The sequence below is a fragment of the Entelurus aequoreus genome, linkage group LG02 (genome assembly GCF_033978785.1).
Source record: "Entelurus aequoreus isolate RoL-2023_Sb linkage group LG02, RoL_Eaeq_v1.1, whole genome shotgun sequence".
NCBI lineage: Eukaryota > Metazoa > Chordata > Actinopteri > Syngnathiformes > Syngnathidae > Entelurus > Entelurus aequoreus.
The window spans coordinates 63,600,202-63,615,672 of record NC_084732.1 but is presented as its reverse complement, the minus strand read 5'-3'; the positions used below and the strand labels follow the sequence as shown (position 1 = coordinate 63,615,672).

Here is a 15,471-nt window from a genome sequence, read left to right as displayed (position 1 = left end):
ATTGTCACCTTGTTTTTAGTTTATAGCTTCAGTGCTGTTAAACACCAACCAAATTGTCATTCTATCCTTTGTGACCCTCATACGGTGGAACCTGTTTATGTCGACAATCCGTCCAAGTTGACTAATTCATCAAGTCCCGGTATACTGTGTTCTAAATATTAAAAAGTGTCTGCTTAAGTAAACAACACGGTGATCTGTTTTTGTCGACTATTTGAGAACTTGAAATTTGAGAACCAAAAGGATAATATCTAGGCAGTTAAAGGCCTACTGAAACCCACTACTACCGACCACGCAGTCTGATAGTTTATATATCAATGATGAAAACGTAACATTGCAACACATGCCAATACGGCCGGGTTAACTTATAAAGTGCAATTTTAAATTTCCCGCGAAACTTCCGGTTTGAAAAGGTCTATGTATGATGACGTTTGCGCGTGACGTCGATGGTTGAAACGGAAGTATTCGGACACATTGTATACCAATACAAACAGCTCTGTTTTCATCGCAAAATTCCACAGTATTCTGGACATCTGTGTTGGTGAATCTTTTGCAATTTGTTTAATGAACAATGGAGACTGCAAAGATATATATCTGTTTTGTGTCCTACACAGCCAGGAAACTACAAGAGAACGGTGAAGCGGGTAGATGATGGCCACCGACTATGTAATGAGTTGGTCAGCTGTTTCCAGGAACGTGCTAAGATCGAGAAAAGCTATGCTGTGCAGCTGAGTGACTGGGCCAAGAGGTGGAGAAGTGTGGTCGAGAAAGGTTAGCTTCGTCACACATGCTACAGCAGGGCATCCACCATATAGATAGACCACACAACATTAAAAAAGACAACAAACAGTAATTTAACAATTAAAAGTGTAAAGATTAGCGGACTCTTGGTATGTGTGACATTATTGGCGTGTGGGGACCAACTAAACATAATGTGGTAGATGGGAAAATCAAGTCGGACCTGCTTGACATTTTAAACCCACAATTGGAGAATTTGATTCACACATTCTTAATCATTTGAATGTGTGAATACACACTCAATCCCCTTACATTATGTCATTTAAATGTTGTTACTTATTTGGTAAAGACAAATGTCTTAAATAATTAAATATCAATAAACAAATAGGAGTTTGGAAAAATGACAATACTTAGCTTGTGTAGTGTAAAATTGTGTAATAAAGACAGTAATGCAAGTAAAAATTAAATAAGAGTAATACAGTAAATTGTTAATGAAGAGAAACTAAGTGAGGCAATTAAATGTGGTTATTGCTAATTGTAAAATGTGAACAAAAGAATCAGCTTAACCTGTTTTTCATAGGACGTGTAGAAATGTTTGAATTTGTACTTCCAGTATGATTTTATTTCCCCTTCCTAATTGTATTTGTTTTTATTAATAAACTATCCCTTGATGATTTCACAAGGAAAACAAATAATCTTCAACTAGTTTCTTTGTATTATTAAAAGGGGTTTAACAATATTTAGCCTTTGAATCAAATCGTGTCATTCATAATGAAACAAACAGTGTTACTAAATCAAATCAGAAACATTACAAATGATATTCAATCCTCTAGAAATGCCCTTTGCCAAGCTTCATGTATTGATGCTCTTATTCTAATAATTGACATAATTGACTAACTACATTTGTGATTTAGTGCAACAGTTATAAGGTTTAAGGAGCTTTAAACACATCAGTAATTGAGTCATAGTTTGCTATGACTAGTCTGCGAACACCAACCTCCATAGATTACAAATTGGCCTTAAATCAAATAAAGAGTTTTCAAAGAGTTGTTCATTGCTCGTTCTCATCACTCAGGGCCTCAGTATGGTACCCTGGAGAAGGCGTGGCATGCATTCATGCAGGCAGCCGATCGGCTGTGTGAGCTGCATCAAGAACTGCGTGACCGACTGGTTGGAGAAGACAGTGAGAAGGTGCGATGTTGGCAGAAAGAAGCCTACCACAAGCAGATGATGGGAAGTTTCAGGGAGACTAAGGAGGCTGACGAAGGCTTCCGCAAAGCCCAGAAACCATGGGTCCGCAAATTAAAAGAGGTTTGACACATCTTTTTTTTAATACATTTTTGGTGATACAGTGAATCTGGAAAGTATTCTCAGCGTTCTACCTTTTCCACATTTTGTTATATTTCTTATGTTATGTTACGCACGCTGTGGGAATGTTTTTCAGCAGCAGGAACTGGGAAAAACTAGTCAGGATAGATGGAAAGATGAATGGACCATATACAGAGACATCCTGGATGAAAACCAACGCTTCCCATCCAATCTGATGGAGCTTGATGGGTGATGCAAAAAGGAATGGGCGAAACTGCCCAAAGCTAGGTGTTCCAAGCTTGTGGCATCATATTAAAAAAGATTGAGGCTGTAATTGTGTAATTGCTGCCAAAGGTGTATCAACAAAGAATTGAGCAAAGGCTGTGAATACTTTATACGTTTTGTTTTTATTTTTAATACATTTGCAATTTAGAAAACCCCAAAACTTTTCACCTTGTTATTATGGGGTATTGTCTGAAAAATTTTGAAGACAAAAAGGAATTTATTACATTTTAGAATCAGACTGTAACATAACAAAATGTGGAAAAAGTGAATTGCTGTGAAAATGTTCGTGATGCACTGTAGGTGTTAGAAGGCTTTTAAAAGTATGTGTTATCTTTGTTTTGTTTAGGTGGACTCAACTAAAAAGAGCTATCATCAGGCCAAGAAGGAGGAGTGGACAGCCATTAATAGGGAAACCCACGCTAAGGCCGACACATCCAAGTCACAAGAGGAAGTCGGCAAATACACGACTCGGGTGGAGCGCTGCAACCAGGAGGCTGAAAAAGTACAACGCTTACATACACACATACAGTCTTGAAACCTTACACACAACTGTACAGGTGGTTTTTGTTTTACGACATTCCGTAGTTACACGTTTTCAAAGTAATTTCAAATCTAACTTTAGTCCGTAAAGTCAACGCGCATGGCAGAAGAATACAGCATGTGCATCATGTACAGCTGTACTGAGAAGGATAGCGTTGTCATTAGTCAAATGTTTGCCCTTCATTATGTTAACTTCTTATTAAAGCAGGCTCTTCTAGTGGCAGTACGCCAAATAAAAGAAAAAAACATCACAATGGGAGTAAAATGGTCCTAAAAAACTCAGAAAGAGGAGAAACACCCACCAATATATGCCACACTTTTGGTGTCAACCCTTCAACTTTGATGCGCATCATCAGGGTGCTAGGGTTGTGACTTGAATAGCAGAATCAACACTATCCTTGTGAGCGTTATCTTGAAAGATTGTTTTGAACTTTGTAATGTAAAACATGGAGAATGAGCGAAAGTGAAGTGTAAGTCTGGTGCTAGTTTGCACAACCTTAATGTTCAGGGTTAAGCTGCTCGCGGGGACGATAAAGCAGCAAGTGAGTTTCCTGATGCAGATGGCTGAGATTACAAAAGGGATAAAATGATTCAATTGTTTCCTGTTAATTACAGTTGTATTTAATCATTATATTTATTTGTTTTGTTACTGTATTTTAGAACCTTAATATATTGTATGCACAGTGTGAGTGATTTAAGTGGTAATTTAGGTGTAAATTCCGTTTTACACAAATATTCACCGTACAACGTGATGTAGGAACCTCGGTCCGATTAACTTTTGCTTTTAATCTTTGAGGCATTGCAATTGTCCCTGAATACTTGTTGAAACTCTGTTAACAGTACATAAGTTTATGCAGTAGTTCTACAAATACTACGGATGTTTCGAGTAGGGGTTTTATACTGTCGATTCCGATATTAATCACCTGTATTAACTGTATATTTTTTAATGTATTTATGATAAGTGCTATTTGCAGTGTAACATTATCAACACACTACTAGTTTTGTATTCCATTTTATTACATACAGGTGATCAAAACAAAGTCAATAGTGCACAATAAAATAAACAAAGCAAACACTACCATCTACCTCTCATTTAAACCCTTGTTTACTGTCCAGTGACCTAGTCTGCATTTGTAAACATTTACAAAAGCAATTATTTTGTGAAATAAAAATATCTACCTTATCACTATAGTATAAATCATATACTGATACTACCCTTGGTATCGACACCGCAGATTTATGAATCAATCTGCCCTCCCCTTACGTGTTGTGTATTCCTGGCCGCAACATATGTTAATGTTGATGTTATGTTGGTAATAGTTGCTTTCTGCTGCAGCGTGGTTCCATCTAGACTTCTTAAAGTTTACAAAGCTCTTATTTTTTTCTCCTGCTTGCTCTTACTACAATACTTGATATAACGTATACTAAAACATGTAGTTTATTTGCCACGATGGAGGTCAATCAATCAATCAATGTTTATATATATAGCCCTAAATGATTTAAATGAGGTGATGATTTTAACTTAGGGGAGCTGCTCCACTATTGTATATAGATATACACAGTTATGATTTAAGCTTATTTCGAACATGTATACAATTACAACGTGATACATCACAGTTTCCAGTTTTTCTTTTCAAAATGTTCGAAAAGGAGTAGGAAGAAGCAAGGCTTATTTATTCCTACCCCTTTACCATTTCTTAGCAATTGCTAACACGTTAAATAACTTCCTGTTCTTAATTTGTACACAATTTACTCCATAAATAATACAATTGTAAAAAAAACAAAAACTACATAACTAATAAATATTACTGAAGTAAGTTGTATATACTATTATTGGCGGCGTGGCTCGGTTGGTAGAGCGGCCGTGCCAGCAACATGAGGGTTCCAGGTTTGATCCCCGCTTCTGCCATTCTCGTCACTGGGTTTCACTATGTAAAGCGCTTTGAGTCTTTAGAGAAAAGTGCTATGTAAATATAATTCACATTCACTTCATTTCATATAGTGAGATGAATAAGATTATCTAATTTTTGATAAATTCAAAATGATCATGATTCTTCTTTTTTGTACTTTGTAAACACTTTGAGTTTTTAAAATGGATCATACTAGTATATTGTTTGACTTCTTTACCTAATCCATTGCATAATTTAATTCCACATATTAGCTGCAGATAGCTGCAATTAACGGCCTGTTAGCCAAGAGATAATAAAGATTTTAAAAAGTGTAAGCCAAAGGGGACTTCAGTGATCGGCTTTAAAAAGCATTAATTAGCAAGAGTCGATCACATACTTTTTCACGAAAATTGGCCAATACTGATCGGTGCATCTCTAATAAATAACTATTGCTAACCCCATGTTATTTGACTATTATTATGGATTATGGAAATTGTGGTACAAAGAATGAAATTCTGGGAAAAACCCCCATAGTGGGCCCATGTGGAGCTGCTCTTGTACCAATCTGGGTGTGTCAGGGAGTATAGAAAAACATGCCGTGTGTAGTAATTTTGTGACTTTGAAATATGACCGAACTTGTTTCCTGTGTTTTCTGCTCTCAAGATAGAAGAAAGAGGTGGTGGGAAGCGTGAAGGTTTGTGAACAGGGAAATTATCAACCAAACGCAGGGAAATCCTTTGACAAATTCTACATGAGTCGGTAAACAGATGTCTGAGGCTTTAAGAAGAATCTTGAAGAATATTGCAGGAAAAGTGAGATAACATCAAAAATAGATGATTCAGGTCTTTGGTTTATGTACATCAAGTTCTCTTCCTACAATGGCGATGCAAGTCAAGTGTAAACTCTGCAATTTGAACTGAACTGTGTATTAAAAAAGGCGACAAGCCCTTAATTCAGCAAGTGAGTTTAAAGTTCTGGTGAAATGTTTGCAGTCTACCATATTAACAAGTAAATGTTTATGTGAGCTCAGTATAATTGTATTTTATGTGTATCAACGTGTGGTAGTTTTTTGCCATATTTTTTTCTTGGTCACATTTTCATTGCAAAAGAGATCTTTGATTTCATTGGGACAAAACTTGGATAAATGAAAATACCTCAAGTTAATGTTAAATTCACTCACATTACATAGTTACACAGAACTCATGGTACAATAATACAGTAATACAAGCATTAAATACAAGTAATAACTACTTACTTTTATCCCTGTAGTTGTCTTGCACACTGAAAAGGGCATTGCAGGGACAGGGGAGACGGGCTTATTGGGAAGAGGAATGTCTAAATAATGACACCACTACGCTGCTTGGTTATCACTTCATTTCATAAGAGCATATCCTTTCAAATGTTCAACAATATTTTTGCCCTTTTCTAAACATTTAATAGTATCTAATTTCACTTCAGTTTTCTTTAAACACTGCCATTAGAAGAGTGTCTGAACCTTAGGAGACATACAGTAATGAAGGGAAAAAAGCTAACTTGAAGGAACAAAAGTGACGTTGTCCTAAGTAGCGATGCGTGAGCACATTTTCTTCCGCCTACATATTCTTCTGCCACACACAGAAAACTAGTTCCTTTTTTTGTACAGTATACAACTTTTATGAGAGTGCATCGCGACAGGAAATATTGTAATATTGTACTTGGAAGATATTCAATAAAGTATGTACTTGACTGAACTTCAAAATATTCTGTGTTTTTCAGGCAAAAGATCATTATGAAAAGGCCCTAGAAGAGTTGAACCGCTGTAACCCTCGCTACATGGAAGACATGGAACAGGTGTTCGACCTCACCCAGGAAGCTGAGCGCAAGAGGCTGTTCTTCTTTAAAGAGGTTCTGCTGGACATCCATACACACCTTGACCTGTCCAGCAAAGAAGGGTAGGACAAAGACACACTTAAATGCACTCTTACAATATGCAGTCTACACCACGAATATACAAGGATGTACACATCCCTGTAAAAGGCTGGTTTTGTGAGGTAACCAAAACTGGCAAAGATCAGTAAATCATAACCTTGTGGGGAAAAACAACTAATCTTTTAAGGGGGTGAACATGTTGCATCACTGTGCAAGCCCTGGAGCCTGATAGTTTTGATACATTTAAATGTATCACAGCACACCTGTTAATTAGTACTAAAATCGAGCGCTTTTTGTGAACATAAAACATATTGGCCAAAACTTAAGCCAACTCAGAATTTCAGATGGCGGCACCCCTCTTCTTTCAAGACCCATTTGTGTTAAAACATTTTAGGCCAAAAAAAGAAAAGAAAACAATTGATCTAAAAGGGGAACTGCACTTTTTTGGGGGAATTTTGCCTGTTGTTCGCAATCATCATGAAAGACATGACGACGGATGGATTTTTTTTTTCATGCTTTCTCACTTGTAAATAAAAGTCCGCTTACAGCGGTGCCAATGGGCGCTCCTCTATTTTGCCCATAAAATCCAATAAATAACCATTCAGAAACTGCCAACAATACTCCATTTACATTTCGTGATTTGAAATAAATGGGAATATATGAACATCCCAGCAGTTGGCATCCTAATGACAGCAGACGTCATTTTATTGTATTCATCATATTTAATAGCTGTTCCACTGTTGTTTAGGGTTTTATTGAGCATGCGCACAAATGAGCTAACATTTGTTTTGCAACTCCTCCCCTGTTTGCTGACTTGTCAAACTTTTGAGACATTTTTGTCGTGCGGGTCTCACGGTTGCATCTCTTCAAGTCACTCGTTTGTGTGTGTGTGTTTATGAGTGACTGGCAGAAAAGCTCTGGGTACATCGGTGAGAAGTCATATGGCGATTGGCAGAAAAATGCTGTGATTTAGTGTAACATTTGAATTACATTTTTTAAGTGTGAACACAGCCACCTCGCCAGAAAATATGAGGGTGTACACACCTTTTTCGCACTTTTATTACACCTGTACCCAGTTAAACAATTATCAACTTATATCATACATATCAAGTAGGTTAGACTTATTTCTTCTTTTCTTTATCAAATCTAGTTAAACGTGATGCACGAGTGACTGGTTAAGGTTTGGGTGTGTGGTAACATGCATGTGTACACTGAAGTTAATGGAGAACCTACGCTGTTTTTCATTAACTATTGGTCTAGCTTTCTGTTTAAACACACCACTGTTGTCATGGCAACATTGATTGTCAATGTCCAACGTCTTAGTGTGAACACATTCCTTTGACTGTGCTATGAGAAGATTCCCACATAAGTGATGTCAAAACAGTCCCTAAATCCACATGCATAAAAACCACTCTGCGTGCACGTGACCTCTTCGCGCGCACACTGACTCTGTTTGCACTCGCTCGCGATCTGTTTGCGCTTGCAGTGTGTTTTTCTGTATCTTTATGCGTGTGGCATTCCTCGTTTTTGTTACTTAAGGGCGGGCATTGAATACAAAACCCGGCAACTCCCCTCCTTTCTGACTGGTCACTTTAAACGCCTACGGTCTCCTGGTCAGACCTGATCCGAGGGAACTGTTATAATCGAACTGTGTGTACCTTCCGAAGGAGACTGAAACATTAGACAAAATAACCCGTTTTTTCAGGTGTGTCAAACTCATTCAGCGCTTTTAACAGTGAATATATGAATAGAAGTGTATAATAGCTTTACTACACAATTTGCATAGGCAATTGTGATTACTATACTTTTTACTAGCGGATTGATGGACAATTTGCTTTGAAATCGTAAGTCAATGTGACAATAAGATTTTTAAGTAAAAATAATTCTTGGAATATTGTTTTGCATTATTAGATTATACTACAGTTTGGAAGATACACAATTACGTGCAGTACATATTTTGTGCTAAAATTAATGTAATGAAAGAACAATACATGTTAACAGAAAGTGCTTTATTGACGAACACTCGCACAATATTTCCTGCTTTCCATGGGCCACATAAAATGATGTGGTGGGCCCGATCCAGCCCCTAGGCCTTTAGTTTGACACCTGTGCATAACATTATTCCTGATTAAGTAAACTCATTAAAATAAAAACAATTGCCCCATCCATCCATTTTCTACCGCTTGTCCCTTTCGGGGTCGCAGTGGAGCTGGAGCCTATCCCAGCTGCACTCGGGCGGAAGGTGGGGTACACCCTGGACAAGTCGCCACCTCATTGCCGGGACAACATTCACACACTAGTGCCAGTTTAGTGTTGCCAATCAACCTATCCCCAGTTGTATGTCTTTCTGGGAGGAAGCCGGAGTACCCACGCAGTCACGGGGAGAACAGGCAAACTCCACACAGAAAGACCCCGAGCCTGGGGATTGAACCCAGGACCTTCTTAATGTGAGGCACACGCACCCCTGTGGGCTGTCTAAAAACAATTGATTAACACAAAATAAATCACATAGCTCGGGCATCACACTCACGACTCTGGCACTGTATCATTGCTAAATTAGCTACCTTTTATCATATAAAGTAGGTCTACAGTGTATAAAGCAACATTGTAACTACCTGGGGAGTATATCAGAGTTGCGATTTAAGGCTCTTTGAAGCGAGATGGATCAAAAGACTGGCTCTTTATTAGTTATTTTTCCTTTCAAATTTTTTTTTTCCTTATCAAAGAAACAATCACGAGTAGCAGTTATAAGATACAATGTGGGTCAGAAAACAATTATTTACAGCTATATAATTTTATTGGTGGAAATTAGTCTGCTATATTGACTATAATTTAAAGGAGAACTGCACTTTACTTGGAATTTTGCCTAACGTTCGCAATCATGGGAGACAAGAACACACAGGATTTTAAAGATGATTAAAAAAAAAACGCTTGAAAGATGCGGCTAATGGGAGTCACCGTCGTAGCCTTCAAAGCCCTCCATCAATGTTTTATATACACACTGCAAGTCTATATACAGGTATATGTAAAGTAGTAAAAGGCACGTTCATAACAATATGTAATATGTTAACGTATTTTAGTCATTTTATGCTACACACTTTGGACTTCCGGCAACAAATGTGTTCCTATTTCCAGAAAAAAACGTGAGTGCGTTCTAATCATGGCAGACTTGGTAATGGACAACGAAGATGACTATTTTTGGACTTGCGGATTCACAACCTTATCTTTTCTAACCTGAATATACGGAGAATTAATTGCTGCTTATAGAAGCAAGCACGAAGAGAGTGTGAAACTTTGAAACAGACGGAAGCCGAGAGAGTGAGGTCAGCATGACTTGATGCTGCCAATCTGGAACTTGGAGCAAACTAGCAAATTATGCATAAATGAAGTGCTTACAAAAACTAAACCAGAAAAAAAATGTACCCCGCCAGTTGGACCAAACGGACAACTGTCCAGCATCGAGCGAGTCACTATAATATTCATCATTATACATGCAGCGCTTCATGCTGTACAACTCTAGTACATATGCTGCCGTGTGGTACAAACAAAATATGAAATGTGGGCTAATACTTTACAGATACTGTAATATGATTGTTCATTTTTTCAATTTGTACAGATTAGTGTCCTATTGCATTATGTTGTGCATTACAAACTCAAAAGCCATTTAGCTGCTGAAGCAAAAGCTAGCTTACAGCTAATGCGGTAGCATGCCGTCGCAAGGCAATGTGTTACTACGCTAGAAAAATAATTCCTCTGGGTTTGCTCTTACAATAACAATGTCGCTACAGATTGGCTATTATACAGGTTACGGAATAATAATAATAATAATAATACCTGGGATTTATATAGCGCTTTTCTAAGTACCCAAAGTCGCTTTACATGTTAAAAACCCATTATTCATTCACACCTGGTGGTGGTAAGCTACTTTCGTAGCCACAGCTGCCCTGGGGTAGACTGACGGAAGCGTGGCTGCCAATTTGCGCCTACGGCCCCTCCGACCACCACCTATCATTTATTCAACATTCATTCACCGGTGTGTGCGGCACCACAGGCAAGGGTGAAGTGTCCTGCCCAAGGACACAACGGCATGGTAAGAGGCGGGGAGCGAACCTGCAACCCTCAGGTTTCTGACACGGGCACTCTACCCACTACGCCATGCCGCCCCTAACATAAATGAAGTGTTGTTGGCGGTTTTAGGATGCATTTTCAAAGTGACTTAGAAGCAGAATGGATTAGCTGCATTGCTAGCCACCTAGAACGAACCGATTATTACAAATTAGAATGCCCAAAACAAAACACCTATTGCCTTCTTGTCTCTCATAGGGATTGTGAACGATAGGCAAAATTTCAAAAAAGGTGCAGTTCCCATTAAAATTGTGTTGTATCTTAATTGTAAGCATTTGATAAGGTGGTGCCATTTTAACAGTGATGCACTATTTTGAATTAAAAAGCTTTGGAGCATGAGAGCATTTTAACAATACAGAAGAAAATACACAAATAATAAGGAATAATCAAATATATATAAAAAGTATAAATAAAACTAGAATTAAAAACTAGAACATAATAAAAATAAAATGTTACTACCTTGTGTGTGTATGCTTGAACTACAGTCATACTTGCCAACCCTCCCAAATTTTCCGGGAGACTCCTGAAATTCAGTGCCTCTCCCGAAAATCTCCCGGGACAACCATTCTCCCGAATTTCTCCCGATTTCCAGCCGGACTTAAGGCACGCCCCCTTCAGGTCCGTGCGGACCTGAGCGAGGACAGCCTGTCGTCACGTCCGCTCTTCCTTGATATAAACAGCCTGCCGGCCCAGTCACGTTATAATATCTACGGCTTTTGGCGAGTGCCCAACTGCACACACAACAAGAAGGAGACGAAGCAGAAGAACGAAGAAGAGACAGTCATGGCGACGACGAGTGACAGAGAATAGAACGAGGATGGACAATTCAACCCTAAACTCACTCCTTTCCTGCAAATTAAATTTCACAGATGCTGCCTGTAATAGAGTGATCTAAGTTGTTTGTTGCCATCTCCTGGTGAATGTTGGGTATAGTGTTCTGTGGTTACTTTTTGGTTGGCCAACGGTTTACGTCAAGTGTGGGAGTCGGTTCTGAAGTATGAAGTAAAGAAACGTAACTTCATCACCTCACCTGGTTATTGACTCCAACTCAGAATATTACACTGCCCGTACCTATGCTCCTTCAAAGGCTGTGCTACTGGCTGCAAAGCATTGCACTTTCAAATACAACAATGAATAGAGTGTTATGTGTGTGTATATGTAAATAAATGAACACTGAAATTCAAGTATTTAATTTATATATATATATATATATATATATATATATATATATATATATATATATATATATATATATATATATATATATATATATATATAGCTAGAATTCACTGAAACTCAAGTATTTATTTTATTTATATATATATATATAAGAAATACTTGGATTTCAGTGAATTCTAGCTATAAATATACTCCTACCCCCTTAAGCCCCCCCCCCGACCCCGCCCACCTCAACCCACGCTGCATGTGCATAAAAACGTCTCCCAAACGAACAATGCACAATTTAAAAAAAATCTCAACTTTCTCTTAAAAGAAACGTTACAAAGACTTGATTCGTCCGTGAACGTCACATCTCTAGAGCATATATCTAGAGTAGTAGTCACCAACTATTTCGGTCTCAGCCAAAAACCAAAGCAAGATCTACCCCTGCGTCAACTATGATGGACCCTGGGCCGCACTTTGGTCACCCCAGTTGTAGAAGCTAACTGTTTATGGCCACTGTAGTCTTATAGTACCGTAGTGGTAGTGTATGTGTTCATATGGTTATATATGGGACGCGAGTCAGCTTTGGTCAGCGCCAGAAATAGTAAAGTCAGCTGTTCACCTGGCGGGTTTTTCGTGTGTGATAAAGAGGGTATGAATGGGGAAATCCTTTAGCTGCCGCCTTGTTTTATAATATTTTATTGCATTTACACATGTCAATTTTTACTTTTGTATCCACAATAAAACACAAAATTCATACTTTGGAGAAATGTTCACAGACTGTAGTATTTGGCTTGTTACCTCCCCTTCGCAGTTGAGCGATGATGGTTGTGGTTGAGGGAAGAGTGCTTGATGTTGGGTGCTAGCAAATGTCTGATGCGTTGCAACAATCAGCCTTTATGCGTTGTTGCAGCTCGATGATTTTCGTGCACGTCATACAATGCACGTTTGCGAGACGAGCAGGTTTAGTGTGCGGCTGTACTTGGGGGATTTGGCCGCGGTGTCGAGAGTCGCGGCATGCAAGGCTGAAGGGAGAGAGGCAGAGCCGTGCGGGCATGTTCAGGGCATAAAATACGTGCATGTTTGCGCGTCTGTTGGTCACTGGTGTCATATTAATAAATTATAATTTTTTTCTAATTTTTTCGCGAGCAACCGGTAGGGTCCCAAAGATCGACTGGTCGATTGTGATCAACAGGTTGGCGACCCCTGATCTAGAAAAAACATTTGATTATGCAAGTCGAAAAAATAGCATCAAGCTGTTAAACTTATGATTTTTGACATGCTCACAAGACATCTTAATAAATAGTAATGTCATTGTTTAATGTGTAGTGTAAGGTGTATATTAAGTGACAACATTCACTAATACTGGCTTATTTTGTCTAATTCCTGTCTCCAGAAAGTGACACAGTTCTTTTGCATGTGCGCAGACTAAGTTTGCGCATTCACAAAATGTATTTTATGCACTGTTTTGACGCCAGTGAGTTATCAGTGAATTTATTGTTTAGCGTATGTTTGATGGTTTGGTCTGAATGAGACAAAACAAATTGAATTTGATGGCGGTGAAGATCCTTGAGTTTGTGAGTTTAGATTACTTTGCGGCAGGCGGACTCATGAAAGACCCTTGTCCTCCTTCAGTGACCCACTTCCTACTGGGGGACTTGGCTTCCACTATCACAAACTGTGTCATTAAACTAAGTGGTTTACATTTTTTCCAACTTATTAATGCTTTCTCGCTTTTAACAAGGTTTGGATGAAACTTTGATTTCAGAGGTTGGGTTTGGGGGACACAACTAATGACAATGTTTATTACCAAACACACATGCACACAGACATAGATTCAAATGTTACTGTAAATGCAAGCTGTGATATCAAATTTGTTTAACTTATGTGACCCAGGCCGAACACACAGTCAACAGTTAGCAACATTCAGTGGAAAATGGACACTGACTCCTGGTTAATTAGCAAAACAGCTGTGTGCAATTCTAGGAACTCTTTACAACCAGATGGAGGGACCGAGGATGGCCGATTGCCTATTAACAACAAACGGTGGAGCAAATCGATGGGCAGTCTGAAGGGAAACAGGGTTCAGCTTAAGCATCCGTTTACCGATAGACCTGTCTATATTTAATAAAGACTTCCTAATTTTCTTTGCAGGAGATTGAAACTGTCTTTTGAAAAAGTTTAGGAGACATGTCTCCCCTGTCCTCCCTACAAATTATGTCTATGGTTGAAACTCTACCAAATGGTTGATGAACACAACCTTAGATTTTTAAAGCTGATGAGGCACTGCCCCAGTTTCTTGTCAAAAAGATTCTCATAAGTACGGTAACATTTATGACATGAGAGGTTTTGCAGGTAAACAGTATTCATAGAAAAACATGACTAAAAAAAGAATAATTTCAGCACTTTCACTCAAATCAATCAATCAATGTTTATTTATATAGCCCTAAATCACAAGTGTCTCAAAGGGCTGCACAAGCCACGACGACATCCTCGGTTCAGAGCCCACAAAAGGGCAAGGAAAATCTCACAACCCATTTTTGGTGTGTTTAGCAAGAGGCTTGACCTTGTTTCTTGTTCTGCTGTCACCCATGTTACCTAAAATATGTGCTAATTGTTGTTTCTACAACAGTCCAAATTTAACAAACATGAGATTAATTGGCCTTGTTTCTTGCTCTAATAAAACTATTGTTTTTAATGAGGCAATACTCCACAACTATTTATGAATAAAGTAAGAAACTGAAGAAGTATTCGCTCGCTCAGCTTAGCTAGCTCAGCTTTGTGTTTTGTTAAATAGAAAAAGGATTTGGTACAGGGGTGCCAAAACTTTTTCCATTGAGGGCCAAAGACTGACAAATCAAAGGATGCGGAGGCCATTTTGGTAGTTTTCACCGTCAAAAACCATTACAATATATATCATTTATTCGAAGGACTAAACATTTTGTCTGAATGCTGAGGAGCGAAACCCGAACTGAAATGGCACGCTGGTCAGATAGCACCAGATAACAAAAATATGAACAAAATAAGCTAAAAAAGATAGCATGCTAACAGTACCATGCTAACAATTAGTATTAGAGAAATAACCAAAATATATGACACTAAGGTGTACACCTGTTAAAATTAGCTTAAAAACATACTAATGTTAACATGCCAAAATGCGTCATGTACCAAAATATATTACTCTTAAGGTGTGTACCTAAAAAAAAAAAAAGGTTTTTAATGCTAGCATGCTAACATTAGCATGCATAAAGTACCAAAGTATGACTGAGGTGTATACCTACAAAAACAAGCTAGCATGCCAACAGGTATCATTCGTCAAATAACAAAATATTTGACGCTGGGGTGTATACCTGCAAAATTATCAAAAAAGCCGCTGAAAATTTTTCTATGGGCTGCAAATGGTTTAACTTTGGGCACCCCTGATTTAGTCCGACCAAAGTGCAGCCACTAATTATCAGACACACTCATCAATTGTCCATACAGGACAGCCAGACTGTGTGAATGAGAGTATTAACCCGTC

The 15,471-nt window shown here is 38.3% G+C and overlaps 1 protein-coding gene across 7 annotated transcripts in view; it reads left to right on the top strand.

The window, feature by feature from the left end:
* pacsin3 (protein kinase C and casein kinase substrate in neurons 3) overlaps positions 1-15,471 on the top strand; it is a 67,914-nt gene that overhangs the window by 13,565 nt on the left and 38,878 nt on the right. For all 7 annotated transcript variants that reach the window (XM_062030504.1, XM_062030503.1, XM_062030501.1 and 4 more), the window contains 4 exons: positions 612-768; positions 1,811-2,046; positions 2,675-2,830; positions 6,513-6,688. In XM_062030504.1, coding sequence (XP_061886488.1) covers positions 612-768; positions 1,811-2,046; positions 2,675-2,830; positions 6,513-6,688 — 725 coding nt within the window. The remainder of the gene's footprint in view (positions 1-611; positions 769-1,810; positions 2,047-2,674; positions 2,831-6,512; positions 6,689-15,471) is intronic.